Below are 20620 nucleotides of genomic sequence, written 5' to 3' on the forward strand. Positions count from 1 at the left end.
CACACCCGGGGCTCCCCACTTCCTCTCAGTGCAGGGGCTGGGGGCGGGCGCGGAGCAGGCTTCGGAAAAGTTGCAGGCATCACCAAATGCTGTAGCCTCCGTTGGCATTTACGCATTTATCGAAAACGAAAATTAAGTTCGCGATACACACAAATAAGTGGGGGTGTGCCGGGAGGAGCGCTGAACTGAGTTGCTCGGAAAGCACCCCTCCCCGCACCGCACCCCACCGCACCCAGGTCGGCCCTTGCCTGCTTTCCGTGACCTTTTCCTTCTCTTTTTCTGGAGACCTGTTTTTGGAGCAGAGCTTGGTTTGGGAAGGAAGGGGGCCCATCGGAGGCCGCGACCCCCCGCCCCCTCCCTTGCATCCCCACGGTTTGCACTCCATCACCCCCCGTGCGCACCCCCGACCTCCAGGGGTCTCGGCTGTTGTAGTTTCACGTTAGGCAGGAAAAGCTGCGAGGGAAACACGAGGGAGAGAGCCCCGCAGGGCGCCGGGATTGCAGCCGCGAGCGATGCGAACGCGTGGACGCGGAGCACAGCCCCGCGCGGAACCGAGGACCTGCATCTGGGGGTGCCGCCCCCTGCCTCCGTTCCCCCGACGCCCCCTCCCCGTCGCGGACCTCTTCTCCCGCTGCGCTCTCCCGGAAGACGGCGGGGTGCGCTCTCCCGGTGGCCCGGAGCCCCCAAGCGCGCCCCTGCACCCACGAGCTGCGTGACCCCGCGGCTTCCTCGCGGCCAGCCCCGGGACCCCCGGGCGCCGTTCCCGGGGGTGAAGGGCCGCGTGGGGAGACGGCGGGGAGGAGGAGCTGCGCGGGGACCCAGGGCGGGGGGAGCGAGGAGATGCGCTCCGAATGCTCGCCGGGCTCTAGGTGGTGCCAAATTCCGGGGCCTAGGCATTTTCCCTCCCTTTATGGTTTTCTGTTGTTTTTCTTCCCTTCAATGGCTTTGATTAGGCCGTACGCGGCCGTGCGGAGGAGTTGAAAACAGAAAAGCAAAGGGAACGAGAACACACCGCCAGACCCTGGCTCGGCCCAGCCGCCGGGGAGGGGGCGGAGGAGGCTGAGCCAGGCGGTCGCTCGGCGGCGACTCGAGAGTGGCGCGCGGGAGGAGCGGCGCGCTGCCGCCGTCCTTTCCTCTGCCGCCGCCTCCTCTTCTTCTTCCTCCCCTTTTCCCCCCGGAGGGCGTGGGGAGCGGGAGCCCCAGAGGGAGAAAGCCGATACAGAAACGCCCCAAAGACAGCCAGCGAGAGCGCGCGGAGACCGATGGCTTCGCTGTACCAGAGATTCACTGGCAAGATCAACACCTCGCGGTCCTTCCCGGCGCCCCCGGAGGCGAGCCGCCTCCTGGGCGGCCAGGGGCCGGAGGAGGACGGCGCGGGGCCCAAGCCCCTCGGAGCCCAGGCGCCCGCGGCGGCGCCCCGGGAGCGCGGCGGCGGCGGTGGCGCGGGCGGCCGGCCCCGGTTCCAGTACCAGGCGCGGAGCGACTGTGACGACGAGGACGTAAGGGCATCTTGGGGGTGGGGTGGGGGGTGGGGTTGGGGGAAACGCGGGGCTCCAGGCAAGCCCGGGGGAGACGCGCCCGCGCCGCGCCTGCGAGGGTCTCGGGGCGCCCTCCCATCCCCCACTGCTCCCGGAAGCGCGCCCACAAAACCACTCCTTGCGCGGATCTCGGTCACCGCCGTCCTGGAGCGGGTCCCGGTCTGCAGCGGCGGCGGGCCAAGAGTTGGTGGCTTTGAGGGCAGCGTTGGCGGAGCTGCGCTGCTGGGGTGTGGAATTGGCTGAGGGTTCACGGCGGCCCCGGGGACGCCTGCTGTTACCCGCACGCTGCTATGGATCCTAAGGAGAGAATTCGATCTGTGTGTGCTTACGAGTTGGTTTGTTCTTTCTTTCCGTTTTCTTTTGTCTGCTTTAAGACTCTAGGAAGAGGCTGTCCCAGGCTCCTTTTCGCCCCCTCCCACCTGTCACTGGAGTCCTTACCTCCCAGGCTGTCACTTCTCTCACTTCTCCACTCTCCAACCCCTCCCCTAACCCCCTCCCCCACTGGTGGTGGGGCTGATGGTGATCCTCTTCCGAACCATAAAATAAAAGCGCTTGCCTCCGAGGCCCAGCCCTCTGACCCAGGCCTAGCACAGTTTGTGCTGGTGCGAGTCAGGCCCTGCCTGTCCCCACACTTAGCCTTGGACTAGCCACGACCTTGGACTGTGTTAGTGGGAAAACTTCTCCAGGAGCACGTTTTCTACTCTTCTCCGGGCTGGTAGCTGGGAGTTTCAAAGGTTGGATTTGCATATCACCTTAGTAACCGATGACTCAGGCAGGACACCCGCAGGCTGCCCAAGGTGGATGAGTTCAACCACCTCTGTTGATCTCTTCCAGCTATTCAGAGGGCCAGGGAGGGCCAAGTGATGCTTCTGATACCTTGTGTTCCCAGAAAAAAACAAAAACAAAACAAACAAACAAAAAAAAAAACAGAGAAAAAAAATCCCAGACAAGCTCTCAGACAGGCAGACAGGACTGGCTCAACTGGTCCAGCCCGGCTGGGTGTGTTGGGTCCAAGAGTTTAGTGTGTGTAGCTTTGAGTGTCCCCACCCGGGGGTAGCGGGGGGTGGGTACCTGCACACAGGTCCTCTCAGAAGCCTCGCAGATGGCCTCCCCTGACAGACCCAGGGCAGTTCCTGTCTCTGCCCTGAGCAGGAGGTGGTCATTCAACATGCCCTGACTTGGGTCACTGGTTGTTTTGTTTTGTGAATGGAGGATCTGGAGAGGTCGCAAAAGTTTGTGGGAGATGTGGTCACACACACACACACACACACCCCCTGTATTAGAGCTTGCATGAGATTTTCTTATTTTGGTTTATTTCCAGACCCCCCCTGGTTACACAAAGACCTATCAGAGAGATGGCCCTCACTCCAGTGGGTCAGGTCCTAAGGGAAATGCATGAATTCTCAGATTCAAGGAACCAGAATCTTTGAGGAGGGGTTTCATTGGGACAGTTGAAAAATTATGGAGGATTAAACTCCAGAGATCTTGGGGAAGACCACCGAGCTGCAATGCAGACAAAAATGATGCACTTTTTGCCTTAAATCTTTTGACTTAAAACTGTTGGGATTTGTTATGCTTTAAGTGAGAGCCATGAGCAATTTCCTCTTAACAGGCTCTAGGTGTCGCTAGGGGAATGGAGAGTTTCTGAATTTTGTTGTAGAAGGTCTCCGCCCATTCCCCCCCCACCCCATCCCATCTTAGCTTTGAGCATGTATTCCTCCTTTCATTTTGACATATGTCTAGAAGTGTTCCTCAGATAAGCAAAAGGGTTGAACTGAGGAGCAAATTATTAATTTAACATTTGCAAATGGTTTTTGCTGAGATGACTCTGAAGAGTATATCTACTTTAAATTCAGTAACTCCTGATATTAATGTTTTTTATTTCATGGAAAATGAAAAACAAAGGGTGTGTGTATGTCTGTGTGTGTAAAAGTAGGTATAAATATAGTGTATGCAGTATCCTTATGAAATATATATATCATGTTTAAAATGTATTATTAAAAAATGACACATGAGTAAATTTAGCATCAATTTCCTGTAAACTTTTATGTGCTTTTCTCAGAAAAAATATTCAGGATTGGAAAAATTATGTCTAAAAATATACTACGTAGGTGTACACATTAAACAGATTCGTTTCCCTCCAGTCACAGGGAATGCCATTTGCTGTGAGTTAGTACTAGTTAAAGAAAGTAGGTACAAAAGCTACTTTTCTGATATTAGCCCTTGTTAGGGTTAAAGAATCTTGAGTAATCACCCTGCTACCTACATTTAACCCTTAAGATGTACAACTGATTAAGAATACATTGCATATTACTCTGTGTGTCTTGGGCATCCCCAGGGCATGCTGGTTGCTGTCCAAGGTTCTGAAGCATCCTCTCTATTAGCACCTAGGAAATCTTCAGCACCTTCGTCTGCAGTCCCAGCACTAAGGCTGATGGTGTCATTGCTCTTCTGTGACTTGTCTGTTCCATGGAACAGAAACAGCCTTCCCACCTTGGTCACTCACATGATGGTAAACAGCGTTACCTTTAAAATCCAACGAACTCTGTGTCTCATTGTCCTGCCATCTAGAAATGAGAAAATGAAATGTAGTTTTCGATCTGTCTCTGTGTGTATGCACACATGTCTGAATACGACTGAGAATGAACAGTTCTTTACAAAATAAAGTTGAAGGTAGTTACCAGGTCTGGAAGAAAGAAGTCAAATGCTGCAGAGTGCATTTCCTGTCTGGACCAACCAACTACGTGTAGGGACCTCTCCACTGTGTAAAAGTCTGTCTGTGGTGGGCCAGTTTTAAGGTGTGAAGTTTAACTTTGAAGAAGAAAGAAAGCAGAGTGCTTTTCTACCCGAGTTTCCTCATCAATCTTATACTTATTTAAAGTCAATGACTTGGGAGACCCCTCTGAGGAATCAATAGCTATTTTGATTTAAAATTCACTTCATAGGCTAAAAATAAGTTGACTCTTAAAGGGACTGCTGCTGGAAGTGACTTTTAATGGGATTTAGTAACTTCTGATAGGAATTAACTTCAATTAATTTAAAAATATTGAACCTTGTTGTGCCCTGGCTTGAGCACTTCCTTTTGATTTCTTAAAGGACTTTGAAGGCCATGGGAAGTAGGCTTGTTGGGGCCACATCAGCATGTTCCTGTATTCTTCATTTTTGATGACACATGATTTCCTAACAGTACAAATATGATGACAGGATTTTAAAACAGCAATTTGGCCAAAACAGAGATTGAGCAAAAATCATTGCTTACTCAGTCTGTCTTATGATGTCACTGCTGTCTAGCTTATGATGTCATGCTTCTGATGTATTTCATCTTCCTGTTTGTCTGCAACCTCCAGCCCTTCTTCCTCTCCACCTTGACTTTTCACTCATATGCTGTCAACATCCTGTTAATTTCTCCTTGGAGTTTATCAACTTTAACTTTTGAAGCAGCATGACTCCACAGAAATATTTGTATACCTTCTGACTTTCTTCTGCAATTTCAAATGTATTTACAATCTCATATTATCTTCCTAACATATTGAGGAAAAGGTTAAAAGTTTCAGCCACCAGCTTGATCTCATTATTTTCATGTCGAATTCGATAATGCTTAGTGTAACTCGTCTATAGAAGAGTTATGGGATGTCACAGGGTTACTTGGAGCTTTCAAATTCTCAATCAGGTGATCTAAAGTGGATTCACTAATTCATTACAAGAATTCCTTTTTCCTTATTTAGGTTGGTGGCACACTCACATTCTTACTGTCCTCACTGCAGAAAACTGCACAGAAAATGTCTTCAGTGTCCTCTTAATTACTTGATACAATGGCCTTCGTTCTTGTTGTCACCTCTTTTGCTCCTGATCACCGCACCCTACACTTCAGACTTCTGTATCATGTGTCTTTCATGATGCCACATGAATTCATGTCCTATCTCTCTCTGACCTTTGTATTCTTCAGTAAGTCCTTTTTTCCCCCCTCCTCTCCCTCATGTAGGGGGTTGGGAGAACCTGTACTCCAAGGTTTTGGTCTCCACTATTCTATTCTTTCCCTGCCATGTTTTCTTCTTAAGATACACTAAATATTGGGAAAATTAAAATGAAGATAAAGGGAGCTGAGTATATTTCACAGCTTCTGTAGCAGTTGGCCGAAGTAGCTTAATTCCTCTGGTATACACCTCCTAGCATCTCTTCTGAAGAGTATTTGCTTTTCTATTTTGCAGAATTGGAGAACTGCAGGATTGGAAGGACCTTGGAGGTCCCCACGTTGATCTCTTCTCCCACCTTTTGTTCCACAGATCAGTTTCGGTAGTCGTGACAAGACATCCACATAAACCATATCCCTGACTTTGTCACTTCCCTCTCTTCTTCGTGTGGCTGTTTAGTAGCTCAGTCATGTCCACCTCTTTTGCGACCCCATGGATTGTAGCCCCCAGGCTCCTCCAGTCCATCCGTGAGATTTTATGGGGAAGATTACTGGAGCGGGTCACCATTTCCTTTTCCAGGGGATCTTCCCAACCCAGGGATGGAACTCACATCTCCATGTCTCCTTCACTGGCAGGCAGATTCTTTACTGCTAAGCCACCACTTTCCTCTCTTTACATCTTGTTATTCTAAATGACTCTCTGCCTAACCTCTTTATTTCTACTTCTAGTACTACTATTTCTTCCACCCCTGAGCGTGGCATACAGTATACATAAGCTTGTACAGTTACATTTCTCTCAATGTCTTGATTTCTTTCTTGTAATATAAAGTATTTCACTAGATGAGCTTTGAGGTGCCCTTATGGGTTTGATGCTGTGTAACACTGTATCATAGTGCCCTACAACAGTTGTCCTCCTGCAAAGTCTGTTTTCTGCATTTCAGAACAATGTTAAACACACAAGTCAGTCAGTTCAGTTCGGTCTCAGTTGTGTCCGACTCCTTGCAACCCCATCTGCAGCACACCAGGCCTCCTTGTCTATCACCAACTGCCGGAGCTTACTCAAACTCATGTCCATTGAGTTGGTGATGCCATCCAGCCATCTCATCCTCTGTCATCTCCTTCTCCTCCCGCCTTCAATCTTCTCCAGCCTCAGGGTCTTTTCTAATGAGTCAGTTCTTCACACCAGGTGGCCAAAGTATTGGAGTTTCAGCTTCAACATCAGTCCTTCCAATGAATATTCAGGACTGATCTCCTTTAGGATGGACTGATCGGATCTCCCTGCAGTCCAAGGGACTCTCAAGAGTCTTCTCCAGCACCACAGTTCAAAAGCATCAGTTCTTCAGCACTCAGCTTTCTTTATAGTCCAACTCTCACATCCATACATGACCACTGGAAAAACCATAGCCTTGACTAGACGGACTTTTGTTGGCAAAGTAATGTCTCTGCTTTTGAATATGCTGTCTAGTTTGGTCACAACTTTTCTTCCAAGGAGCAAGCATCTTTTAATTTCATGTGTTTACTATCTAAAACAGTCTCTCTGTGAATGTTTTGGTAAAGTCGCTATCACAAAATTATACACAATTTTGCCTATTGTCTCAATGCTGAGCAGAGTCATCACGGGAAATTGTCTGTTACAAGGAAGTACGAACAGTGATATAAACAAAGATTCAGTGCTAGCTGACTGATGGGTGAAGCCAAATATAGCATCACAAGTGCCTTGCCTCTCACTGCACGTTGTGTTTTTAAAGCACCACTGGCTATATCTCATTCCACCCTCCTTGTTACCTTGGCCTGGGGAGAACCGTAACAAAGAGTCAATCTGTTGGCTTGAAAAAGTAGTCAGGGTGAGCCTGATTTTTTTCATTTGGATGAGTCAATTGTCCACTGTGAATTATTGCAAATAAATTTCAACACGTTAACAAGCCTTTGCTCTGTGGAGTCAGCCAAAAAAGTACGTCTTTGCTTAAGGCCGAATCTTTTGTGAAAAATGAGCATTCTGCCTTCTTGGTGGAATTGACTTCTGTGTAGCAGTAAGATCTTTTGAAGTGGGCACGGCAGCCTACTTCATATGGCATGCTTCCTTTTATTCCTGCTAGTGCACACTTTTAAGTAATTTACTTATATATGTTACCTGTAGATATGAGGAGGTCTGGGGTATTAGATAACATAGTATCAATTTATATTTTTGACAGTGGAATCAGCTGGTTTTCCCACATGAGATTAATATTCCACTATCACTATGTAGACAGGAACTGCTCTGGATGTTGACTTTGGACATTTTTTCTTCATAAAAATAGAGCTTTTTATTTCATACTTCAAGCTTTTTCTCCTTTGGAATCAGAATGATTAATGAGTTTAATTTTTGGAAGCAACCGGCAGGAGTTGCTGAGTAAGATGTACAAGCTGATTGTATATGACCCTGTTCCTTTTAATTACTCTGATGAAAACAGTGCATTTATCGTGCATATGGAATGCTTCTCTGCAATATACAGTAGTGATCCCTTTCATGGAGTGTTGCCTATAAAATAATACGTACAGTAATCCTTTCAAAATTAAATTCTGCCTAATAAATATAGTGTTAAGGGCAGTCAGTACCCATGTGCCGTGCTGTGCTTTGCTTCATTTTAAACACATCCATTTGATTTTCTGTACAAGTACAAAAAGAAAAGCACTCAGCCTTTCTGGTTAATGACTTTTGGAACACTTATCTTTAGAAGGATCTGCATCTTGAAATTATCTGAAATAAAATATTTAAAAACTGGATAACATCTCATCTTACAAATGAGAAGACTGTAGATAGTTATGTGAATAATATTCTGTAAATCACTTGTGTTCTCTGGACCTCAGAGAAACTCAGTCTTCCCTTCTCTCTTGTGTTCTTCTCAGTATCCTCTATGGTACTGTAATTGAGTGGCAGAATTAACTTAATTATATCACTGGATTTCAAACATATGAACGTTATGAAATCTTAGCAGTCTAAATTATTTTGATTCTAAATGGATATGCTAATTGCCAAAGGAAATAACAATTTCACCATGGTAGCAGGAGACTTTTGCCCTGAATGGGTTTCCCCAATGGTTTTACTCTTTTTTCCTCCATACAATGCTTTCTGTGTTTCCTAACAGCATCCAGATCCACCAGAAGCACAGGAAATGTTCTGGAAACATATATGGGTACCTTTACAGGGAGTCTGAAGCCAGGATGGCCCATGAGGTCCAGATGGTAGACTTCCAGGCGGTGAGCATCCTGCTTCCCAGAGTCAGAACATCTCGGTCGACAGCAGTGGGCACCGTAGCCCGGCACCTGGCAGGGACTGGAGTCTTGCCTGAATGCAGGAAAGAGGGGGACTCCTGTTGCTACAAATGGAATGGTTCTCAGGTCCTGGAACAGTCATTCCCTTTAAAATAAACAAACCTAACTTTGACTCACTCCTGTGGTATGTAGATAAACAGCTTGAAGGCATTTAGAATGCAGTAAAATCGTACTAGTACCGTGCCCAATGGACGTTAAAAACAAACCAAAACAAAAGATGCCTCCACCTAGCTTTTAATTAGAAAGGAACTTCAAGATTTTCCAGGGTATCACAGTCATTGTCAAAATAAAATCTTAACTTTCTCTAATGTTCAATTTTATTTGCTATCAGCTTTTACCTTAGATGATTTGGGGTCAGTTTTGATATGCCTCTGTTTGAAAAAAAAAAATGTGGAGCAGGTTTTCCTGGCACGTTCCCCAGTTTGGAATTCAGAAGACCAGTGAATCCTTCTGTCTCCTATTGTTTACTGTTTGTGAAGATTTAGTTTAAAGACAGAACTACTGGAATTAATACAGCTGTTTCATACAGCAACGGTCTCTTTGTTATATCATCTGTAATATATTTATATGATTGTTTATATCCCTTCTATTTTATATATTGGGCACCTAGTATGTTTTAAGATGGCATCAGCCAGAAGTGGACCAGGACTGGAAGAAGGGAGCATTGAAGAATAGGAACAGGAATAAAAGAGGTTTTATGCAATACACATGAAGAGGGGGTGGATAAAGCAGAAACTAGAGGTTGAGAAATGCATGAGAAGGTCACAGGCCTCCAGGCTCCCTAACCATTTCCCCAAAAATATTTAATTTCCTAAACTGTGTTCAGATCCTTCCTATGCTTCATGCAATATGCCATCCAGCAATTTAAAAATCTAAAGCAAAAATAAGAAATCTCTTTGAAAGTCCTGAGAGATGACATTATCTCATCAGTTTGTGAAAGCTCTTAGAGTTGCAAGCTGGTTGCAACCCCACGAGGTAGTGAAACCCCGCCAGCCTTGTGTGAATGGCTCCAAGCCCTGAACATGCGTGGCTGGTTCTGGGCTCTTTGTGGCTTTTGCGCATCCCTCCTCAGCATCTCCCCCACCCTGTGGACGGACCGCTGTCTTCTGGCATCTGAAGCCAATGGAGACAAGTGGGCCTGCGCTCTGCCCTCTTAGTCCTCAGGCTGCCCTGAGATTAGGCTTTCATCCCTGCCTACCTTGCCACATCGTCTTGGGAATATTCACAGAGGGGACGGTTGCCGTTTCCTGGAATATTATATTAATAGAATACCTAGCTTCTTTCCCAGGCGAACTCCTAGGTCTTCTTTGTTGTTATGTCCATTCCATCTTTTCCGACTTGCAAATGTGTGTTCTCCATGCCAGGTTTGAAGGCAGTGTGCTGCAGGTGAAACTCTTTGAGTCCAGAGTGAACCCATCTGTTTGCAAGTCCACCCCAGAGTGCATTGCTGCTGAGAATAGCGCTTAGAGGGGACAGAGGCTCCACTGAAACCTACATGGGGACCGTGGTTAGTTCGCTAGAGGGATGCGTGGGCGTGGCATGCGAGAAACGGAGCCGGAAGTCAAGTTGGGCTGAATTTCCAAACTGGACCTCACGTTGAGTGTTGCCATGGTTTGGCGCAGGGTCACTGCCGCTCTGCACGTTATTGTGGGTCTCACAGGCACCTGTGGGTCTCACGGGCACCCGTGGGCTTGTGCCCTCCCTCTTAGCATCATGTGTGGTCACATGGTTGACCTTGGCAGGTGGAATGGACTGGAAGTGAGAATAGCTCTCCTAAGTGGACGCTTTGTGAGCCAGCCCGTGGTTTGCCCTGCTCTCCTTCCTTCTGATATGGATGCTGGCAGTGTATCAGAGGGAAAGATAGAAGGTTAGGTTTGTAAACCACCTAGATTACATCCGGACAGTGTCACCTGGCCTGAGCTGACGGACACAGCGGGATACGTGTTCCTGTGGATCAGCCACTGTGCACTGTTTCTGGACCTTGATTGCTTCCTTGTCTGTGGGCAAATCCGGCACTTTCTCAACCTCCATGGGAAGCTTCATTCTACATTCCTGCATCGTGCTTAAGACTTTCCAGTTCCCAAAGAGATGGAAATGGAAATTTCCCTGGGAGGGCAACCGATGTTGGGGTGATGAGTTTTAACCAGTTCCCTAATTTCCTGTCTTTGGGGAGCATGCTTGTTGGGTGAGGAGGAAAGGGTGAGAAGAGACAAGTGTGGGTGTTCATGGGAGGGGGCAAGGAGAGACTGGGAAACAGGAGTGGACATACAGGTTCCTAGATAGTAATGATGGAAGCAAACAGCCTCCCAGATGTTGCAAAGGCTCAGCCTTAGACATGAGCCTCCTGGGCTTTTGACCTTCCAAGTCAGAATGAAGAGACTCTGAGGTTCTCACAGGGAAGCCTGGATGCTTCGAGTCTGTGTCCTTACACCAAGTGTCGTGCTCTTCATGTCACATGGATTTTGGAATCTGTTTTACACGGAATCTATATTTACAGTGTAGGATTAAAGAGGACGTGTGTGTGTAGTGTAAGTCACTCAGTTTTTTCCACTCTTCGCAACCCCATGGACTGTAGCCCACCAGGCTCCTTAGTCCATGGGATGTCCCAGGCTAGAATACTGGAGTGGGTTGCCATGTCCTTCTCTAGGGGCTCTTCCCAACCCAGGAATTGAACCTGCATCTCCTGCATTGCAGGCAGGTTCTTGACTACCTGAGCCACCAGGGAAGAGTATATGTCTTCATCTAAACAATAGGCGATGTCATCAGACTCGCCCAGATCTAGCAGATGCTCTTTCTCCCCCAGTGCCTGTCCGGGCCAGTTCTTTATTTTACGTGTAGAAAGGTGTCACCAGTGTCTCTTCCTTTTTCCTAGATTTTTTGTTCCTCTGAATGGACAGAAAAGTCAGCCCCTAAATGACTGGTTATCTGTTACAGGGAGAGGGGAGATGCTGTCAAAGACAGGGCACTGTTTCTATGGAAACAGGAGCTGGCTGTGATGAGCGGGGATGTCTGGTTTCCTTGCCGGGCGCCGGCCTTACTGGACACACAATCATTGATACCCTTCCTCACGGCTGTCCTGCAGTGCCGAGGAGATCATATCAACCGGAAGCCTTTTGTCTCCCCAGGTGCCTGGAGTGCACCTGAGCAGAATCCTAATATCCTGTCTCCCTATGATCTTTGATCCTGCTTCTCCTGTTCCAGCGTATCTTTTATTTCATCATAGCCATAGGGAAAACAGTCTTGTTCTCGACTTCTGGGGTTCATCACAGTGTCTCTGAAATAGAGGCGGACTTGAGGGGTCGTTTCTGGCCCCTCCGGTATCTGTCACTCCCTCTTACACACACTTGAGAGTCACTTTCCTGCTTGGATGGACTCTCGGAAGTTTTCACACCATCCTCCAAGTTTCCCTTCCTCTTGCACCTCTCAGATCCATCCTGATTGCACGGACAGTCCATTTCCCTGTATGCTGAACTCACTGCAGAACATCGCTCCGCTGGGGTGACCCTGCCCCAGGTCAGAGCTGCCTGTGTGGCTCCGAACTTCCCTCGGTAAAAGTCAAGGTCCCTGTCATGGCCGGAAGGCATGCATTGTCTGTTCCCTCTGCCTGAGCATCCTTCCTGCCTGCCCTTCACATCTCTGCTTCCCCATCACTTCCTCAGGGGTCCACACTGGGCATCCTACTTAAAGTTGCAGCTCCCCCACCCAGCCCTCCTGCTCTTCCCCACCCTGCCCTGCTTTGCTCTTCTTTTCCCATGGCATTTATCACCTGGCCACCTCATGCAAACAGTTGACTCATTGGAAAAGACTCTGATGCTGGGAGGGATTGGGGGCAGGAGGAGAAGGGGATGACAGAGGATGAGATGGCTGGATGGCACCACTGACTCGACGGACGTGAGTTTGAGTGAACTCTGGGAGTTGGTGATGGACAGGGAGGCCTGGCATGCTGCAATTCATGGGGTCACAAAGAGTCAGACACGACTGAGCGACTGAACTGAACTGAATATGTTTTTATAATTTTCTTATCATGCCTGTTTTATTTTTGTCTCCCCCCCCCTTCCCCACACACACACTTAGAATATCAGCTGACTAGTGTCAGGGTCTCTTGCTGTCTTATTCTCTGGCGTGTCCAGGTGCCCGGTGTAGTATCTGTCATGGCCAGTGTGCTCAACATGTCTTTGTTGCAGGAATGTGTGAAGGACTGGCATCCTGCCTGACCCTATCTCTGCTCACTTCTATTTGGATAAGCACAGTGCTCGTAACCCAGTTCTCCAGACCTTTGTTTTGAAATTAAAGGAGTTCTGAAATTAGAACTCTGAACTGCCTATGTGGCTGCTTATAAGTGGCTACAAAGGGATTGTTTTCTCTCCAGATTTTCATCTGTCGTTTGATTCTGAGCAGTTTCTGCCTGATGGCCCGACTTAAGACCACAGCTGAGAAGACAAAACAGTTATTAGGGAAACAGTAGGAATTACTTTTGTTAGACCTGCTTAAGATGTGTGATAGTTCACATTAGTAATACTTTGGGTTTAAAAATAAGTGTGAGTTAAAAAGAAGTCTAATTCTTTGGCCACCTGAGGGGAAGAGTTGACTCATTAGGAAAAACCCTGATGCTGGGAAAGATGGAAGGCAAAAGGAGAAGGGGGCAGCAGAGGATGAGATGGTTCGATCACAATACTGACTCACCAGACGTGAATTTGAGCAAACCCCAGGGAGCTAGTGAAGGACGCAGGAGCCTGGCGTGCTGCAGTCCATGGGGTTGAAGAGTCAGACACGACTTACAACACCACAAAGGGTAAATCAGACAGAAACAAATACTGCATGTTATCACTTACACGTGCAATCTAAAAAATACAACAAACCAGTGAATACAAAAACAAAAGCCGACTCACAGATACAGAGAACAACCAGTGGTTACCCACTCGGGAGAGAAAAGAGAGGAGGGGACTTTAGAAAGGGGTTATTACGGGATCATGTGAAATCGTGTGTATGAAACTTGAAAATTGTAAAGCACTGCAGAATTTAAAGAATCTTTCATTCAGTAAAAATGTACGAGATACATTTTCTATATATAACTGCTTCTGCTGACTTTTTTCCTCTCTTTTTGTGGTTATCAGAGGAGGGAGTCCCATTAGGGAAATGCAAACCTTTAAGAAGAGGAGATTCCTATAAATACAGCATTGCAATAAGTTGTTGCTTGATTAGAAATTTGCATTACCTAATTCTCAATTTAAATGAGAGAAGAAGATCACAGCTTCTTTTTCTGTGGTCCTGTGATCCTCATTTCATCTGGCAGGTAGAAAGTCAAATCAGAGTGTTTTTGAACTCTATGTCATTAGAGGGAAACTAAAGTCCCCAAACCAAAATGCACAGATTCTCACACACACGCAAAAAACTCTTCCTGGATTCTGTAATCTATTCAAAACTGCCTGAGGCACATTCGCTACCTGCAGTGTCCATTTTTATGATGATACAGTCAGAGCTACCTGGCGCTTTGGATGGAGCTGGAACAAGAAGAGAAGTCTGCAGGTGTGACCCTGACTTTTCTGCCCACCTCCAGCCTGGCCTGGCACCGCCGGACCCTAGAGGCTGTCTTGAGGCTGCAGCAGGACTTTGATTCAAGACTTAAGTCTCGATGGTGCGAAATCAAGATTTGCAGTTGCGTTTGCTGTGGCCAGACAGGGTTGGAATGCAAATGTATTCCATGATGAGGGCTCTTGTACCCACATCAGCCTGCGCTGAGCTGTTTAACAGCATCAAGGAATCACACCAGACCCTCCGTTTAGCACACGGTCTGTGGGACGGGCAGCACTCTGATCGGGTGATCAGGGACCTGAAGATAGTCCCGGTCCTTCCTCTGAAGACGTGCTAATAATAAGCGTGTGTGTTTCCTGATTTGTCACGTGCTGCCAGAGTGCAGGCATTACAGTGCAGCAGATAATAAGGAGATGCATGGCTGGACAGTCAGCTCTCTGACCACTGGACTTAAGTAGTCCAAGTGCCTCCGAACACTTAAGGCCCAAAGACACACGGAAACATGGTTCCTGCCATTGTTACATAAGGGAAAAGAATGTGCGTTAACGTGACACCGTTTCCCGGCTCAGCACCCTGGTGCAGGTCCAGGGAGAGAGGGAGAGAGATGTGTGCCTGCTGCTCGCTCGGTCGTGTCCAACACTTTGAGACCCCCTGGACTGTAGCCCATCAGGCTCCTCCGTCCATGGGAGTCTCCAGGCAAGGATACTGGAGTGGGTTGCCGTTTCCTCCTCCGAGGGCTCTTCCTGACCCAGGGATCAAATCTGCGGCTCCTGCATTGCAGGTGGATTCTATACCGCCATGGTGCGTGTGAAAAGCCACCTCACACACACTGCATCCAACTCTCTGCACCTGAGAGAGGACCCAAGGACCCTGGCCCCCTGCAGGCACCCTGACCCCCACACCCCACAGAGCAACTGAGGCAGCAGCTCCACCCTGCAGGTCCACGCCCTCCCTTTCTCTCTCAGGGCATCAGGTGGGCAAGGGCAGGGGCCGGGGATGGTCCTGGACCCAGCACGCCAGCCCTTCCCTGTCAGGGCACAGTCACAGCTGCTAGTCCGGAACACAGCAGTGCCCACCGAGGAGAAAAGAGGCCGCTGGGCAGGTAGGCACCAGTCTACGGGGGGAAGCCTCAGAGGAGAGAGTGGAACCCAGCCCTGCCTGCAGACCTGGGGTTCTGGGAACCTGGGGCGAATGGGGTGCACCCAGGAAGGTCAGAGGTCTCCATGGAAGAGCATCATTTCAGTGTGTCAGCCAGGGAGCATCCGCCTTCACTGGGTCAGAACAGCCAGACCCCAGGCTTCAGCTTGGATTTGTTGGGGTTTTCAGTCTCTGCTTCCCCGAGTTCTGGGCTTGTGATGGCAGGCACCAAAGAGGGGCGGGGACAGAGCCAGCAGAACTTCATCTCCTCCCTAAAGCAGCTGAGCTTTTAAAATATTTTACTCGTACGTACGGTTTCACAGGAAAAGTGGGTATTACTGAGATCTTGAGTAAAAGCCCAGTTATCCAATAAACTCAGACACTGGCAGGATTTTGCCATGATCTCTTCCTGCCGAGGTTTATGAAAGCGCTGCACATAGAATCGATCTTGGGTCCACCTCGAAGCGTGATCGCCGGACACAGGGCTGGGCAGTTGTTTGATGGTTCGTGGTGTGGGCAGGGTGCCACAGTGGGTGACGTGCGCCCTGGACTCAGACTACCTGAGCATGAGGGCCAACTGCTCACCATTTAGTCATCGTGTAGCCTTAAAAAGTCGCTTAACTCTTTTTGGACTTTAGTTTCCTCATTTGTAAAATTAAGGAAGAAATCTATGGTATTTTTCTTATTGGTGTATTGTGAAAGTGAAAGTCACTCAGTCGTGTCTGACTCTTTTTGACTCCATGGACTGGGGCCTGCAAGGCTCCTCTGTCCATAGAATTCTCCATGCAAGAGTACTGGAGTGGGTAACCATTCACTTCTCCAGGGGATCTTCCCAAGCCAGGGATCGAACCCAGGTCTCCCGCATTGCAGGCGGGTTCTTTACCATCTGAGCCACCAAGGAAGGCCAGTTCGAGTCCATGCATGTCAAGCACTTAGAATAGGATCCTACATGCCATAAATAACTGCAGTCTTATCATAAACTCCTTATTACATGATCTAATTGTTTTGGAAAGGAAGGGTGGAGGACTCTGGTGTGCCCTTCAGCAAAGTGTCTTGGGGTTAGAACTGTGGAAAGGAAGGGAATGTGATAAACCCCCTGTGATCACATAGGCACCGATTATTGAATCGCAATCCCTTGCATTTGTAACTTAACCATTATCCCAATATACAGGTTGAGTGGTTGGTTATAAGAGGGCTGGACCGCTGGGTTCCATGGTTTTAAGAAGGGCTGGTGATGTCAGGGGTCATCAGGGTTAATCAGGATCCCCCTCGGGGTGGGTTTGTGCCCTCCCCACCCTGCCCCAACTTTCGTGAAGGAAATGTGGTGACTGGAGCCATAGGTTCAAGGCCAAGCTCCCCTCCTGAGAGGAGGACAAACGAGGAAGTGCAGGCTGACCCCAGATTAACTCCCAGGACCCTGTCATCTCCACAAAGACCAGACACCTGCCGAGGATGTTCATGGAGACCCTCTGGAGGCTGAGACCTCAAAACTAAATGAGTAAACAGTGGCTGGAAAACATGGCTTCTATCGGAGTCCATCCTGTGATGGAGAATTTGAAATATTATGCACGGTCAGTGCTCAGTAAATAATGTTTCCCCAGCAGTGGTCAGAATAGGTCCAACGAGAAGACACGGGAAATACTGCGGAGGCAGTGCCTGCTGGGGAAGGAGAGCATCCACACGGGATTCAGCTTGAGGATTTACTAGAAAAGAGCCAGCTGGCAAATGTGGCCATGTAAAACAGAGTGAAAAAAAAACGTATGGACTCAGTGGAGCTATAGAAAAACAATGGAAAACTGGCCAGATATGGATTTGACTATAACAATTGAAATTTTAAAAGTGTTCTAACTGTAAACAAAAATACTGAACGCACTTCTCTTCCTGATCCTCATAAAATTTCACTTTAACATAACCCCTGCCTTTTAGCTGCCTCTCTATTAGCAATTTAGCCAGGAGAGTTTCATTTTAAACCTTCCAGAAGTTTCCTCACTCCAGCTCCAGGAGCGGGTGGATGGGAACCTGGCTGTACCATCGTTCCCGCCTTTGAAGTGGTTTCTGCAGCTTTCTGTGCTTGGAGAAGCATCTCCATCACCCCCAGCAGGGCGAGCATCACACCATGAGCAGCTGGAAGGGGGTTTAGACAGCCAGTGGTACTATGATGACGTTTCTTCCCAGGAACCAACCAAGGAAGTCAATGCATTTCTTCCACCACGTTGGGCTTATGTAGTCAATTTCAGGTTTCCTGTCTCGGTCTCTCTCTGTTTCTCTCTTTGTCTCTCTCACACACATGCGCACGCACACACACAGACACACACACACGACAAGTGCACAGAGGAACGCCCACCGCAGTGACTAACCCAAAGCAGTAGATGTGTTTCCATCTAAACCAGGGCTTGTGAAGACCTTCATCTGAAGTGCTCTTCTCAGAGGTGCGGGAGGCTCTGTCTATTCACCCAGACTCTGATTGGTCCTCGCTGTGGCCCAGAGCACAGGATCCCTGCCTGATTTCCCAGGACTCAGCCCATAGTGTGAAGACAGACTGCGCACTGAATGTCAAGGTGCTGAGTCTCTCTTGGACGTGGGCAGCAGTCCCTGTGAGCTGGCTGATCTCAGCGAGCTCATCAGGAGATGAGCCAGAAAATGCAACATCAGTGTGGACAGTGGGGAGAGAAGGGTGGGGAGGATATAAGGTTTTCCCAAAATGAAACAGAGCCAGTGTTGTGTTCAAGGAGACCTTGGAGCGTTTTCTACAAACTCAAAAGCCTTCAAGATGAAAGAAAAAACAAAATAGACTCAGTGAATCATTGAAAGCCTTGGAAAGATATCATGTATCTGAAGTACCTGATAGTTAAAACATCTTGAGGTTGCCTTGCGGGCATCAGTGGTTCCACGACCGTGTACATCTTACAGGGGTCAGCATGCAATAGCTGTAACCTAGAAAGTCAGGAGGAGCTGGTAACATCTCTGGGCACCTGACTTGCTGTCTGGGTCAGTGTTTCTCAAAACTCATTGCCTTCCCAGTGCTAATGTTTCCAAAGAAAGGTCTTCCCAAGGAGGCACTTGAAAAGCAGAAACACGACTAGGGAAATGCAGAAGGAAATGTCTATAATTAGCCCAGCTCAGCTGGGAAGCAAGATGCAGATTTCAGCGAAGCCAGGCCAGAATGAGAAGGGAAAAATCTGTGTCCAATTTTGGAAAAGTTCCCAATAACTCTGAATGCCTTTGGGGGAGAGCATATTCCATATTTTTTTATGACATGATTCTAGTTCAGTGTTGAAAAGTGGGACCACGTTGCTTGTTCTGAATAATCCACATCCCTTGGCATTCTTCCTGGTTTTTATGGCTCCAAGACTGGCCGGCACTCACATTCATTGAGTTCACATAAAATCTGTTGACTAGTAAAATATAAAATTTCGCTTAAAAAGACAATTATGAAGAACCTAATTTAATCTAATTCTTTTCACATCAGTAAGTGTGTATAAAACTGTCAGCTTTGCAGTTCCTTTGAAATAAGATTGGGCTGTTGTTACAGAGCTAGGGGAACCTGTGCAAGGCATTATCCATGCTTCCCTTTTTAAATGTCTGCTTGTGGGGAAAAGAGGTTTTCGTCAAAAAGTTTGGGAAGCATTGACTTCTTTTTTTAAATTTATTTCAAATTTTTTATTGGAGTATAGTTGATTTATAGCATTATGTTAGTTTCAGGTGTGCAGCAAAGTGATTCAGTTATGTATATATATCTATATATTCTTTTCAGATTCTTTCCCATTATGGTTGATTACAAGATACTGAATATGGTTCCTCGTGCTATACAGTAGGTCATTGTCATTTATCTATTTGCCGACAAAGGTCTGTCTAGTCAAAGCTATGGTTTTTCAGTAGTCATGTATGGATGTGAAAGTTGGACTATAAAGAAAGCTGAGCACAGAAGAATTGATGCTTTTGAACTGTGGTTCTTGAGACTCTTGAGAGTCCCTTGGACTGCAAGGAGATCCAACCAATCCATCCTAAAGGAAATCATTCCTGAATATTCATTGGAAGGACTGATACTGAAGCTGAAACTCCAATATACTTTGGCCACCTAATGCGAAAAGCTGACTCATTGGAAAAGACCCTGATGCTGGGAAAGATTGAAGGCAGGAGGAGAAGGGGACAACAGAGGATGAGATGGTTGGATGGCATCACTGCCTCGATGGACATGAGTTTGAGCAAGCTCTGGGGGTTGGTGATGGACAGGGGCCCTGGCGTGCTGCAGTCCATGGGGTCACAAAGAGTCGGACACAACTGAGCAACTGAACTGACTGAGTGTGTATCTGTTAATCCCAAACTCCTAGTTTATCCCTACCCCACTTTCCTCTTTGATAACCATAAGATTGTTCTCTATGAGTCTGTTTCTGTTTTGTAAATAAGTTCTTTTGTGTTTTTTGTTCCACCTATAAGTGATTGCATATAATAATTGTCTAACATATCTCACTTAGTACGATGATCTCTAGGTTCATCCATGTTGCTGCATGGCAGTATTTCATTCTGTTTCTGGCCGAGTAGTACTCCATTGCGTATATCTACACCGCATCTTCTCTGTCTACCGATATGGCTGCAGACATGCAGCCTGCTTGCATCTCTTGACCGCTGAAATTAGTGCTGCTGTAAACATAGGGGTGTGTGTGTGCGTGTGCGTGTGCGTGTGTGTGTGTGTGTGTGTTCAGTTGCCAAGTTGTGTTTGACTCTTGTGACCCCCATGGACTGCAGCATGCAAGTCCTCCCTGTCCCTCAGCATCTCCCAGAGTTTTCCCAAGTTCATGTCCATTGAATCAGTGATGCCATCCAACCGTCTCGTCCTCTGTCATCCCCTTCTCTCCTCCTGCCTTCAATCTTTCCCAGCATCAGGGTCTTTCCAGTGAGTCAGCTCTTTGCATCAGCTGGCCAAAGTATTGGAGTTTCAGCTTCAGCATCAGTCCTTCCAATGAACACCCAGGACTGATCTCCTTGAGGATGGACTGATAGGATCTCCTTGCAGTCCAAGGGACTCTCAAGAGTCTTCTCCAGTAGTAGAGTTCGAAAGCATCAGTTCTATGGTGCTCTGCCTTCTTTATGGTCCAAGTCTCACATCTCACATGATAGTCATCTCACATGACTACTAGGGGTACGTGTATCTTTCCAAATTCGAGTTTTCTCTGGATATATTCCCAGGACT

The 20620-nt window shown here is 47.6% G+C and overlaps 1 protein-coding gene across 1 annotated transcript in view; it reads left to right on the plus strand.

Moving 5' to 3' along the window:
• The first annotated feature begins 1262 nt into the window (after positions 1 to 1262).
• DPP6 (dipeptidyl peptidase like 6) overlaps positions 1263 to 20620 on the plus strand; it is a 785445-nt gene continuing 766087 nt past the window's right edge. Inside the window, exon 1 of the mRNA XM_055591348.1 lies at positions 1263 to 1499. Within this exon, the coding sequence (XP_055447323.1) occupies positions 1263 to 1499 (237 nt within the window). The remainder of the gene's footprint in view (positions 1500 to 20620) is intronic.

Source organism: Bubalus kerabau, chromosome 8 (genome assembly GCF_029407905.1).
Source record: "Bubalus kerabau isolate K-KA32 ecotype Philippines breed swamp buffalo chromosome 8, PCC_UOA_SB_1v2, whole genome shotgun sequence".
NCBI classification, from domain to species: domain Eukaryota; kingdom Metazoa; phylum Chordata; class Mammalia; order Artiodactyla; family Bovidae; genus Bubalus; species Bubalus kerabau.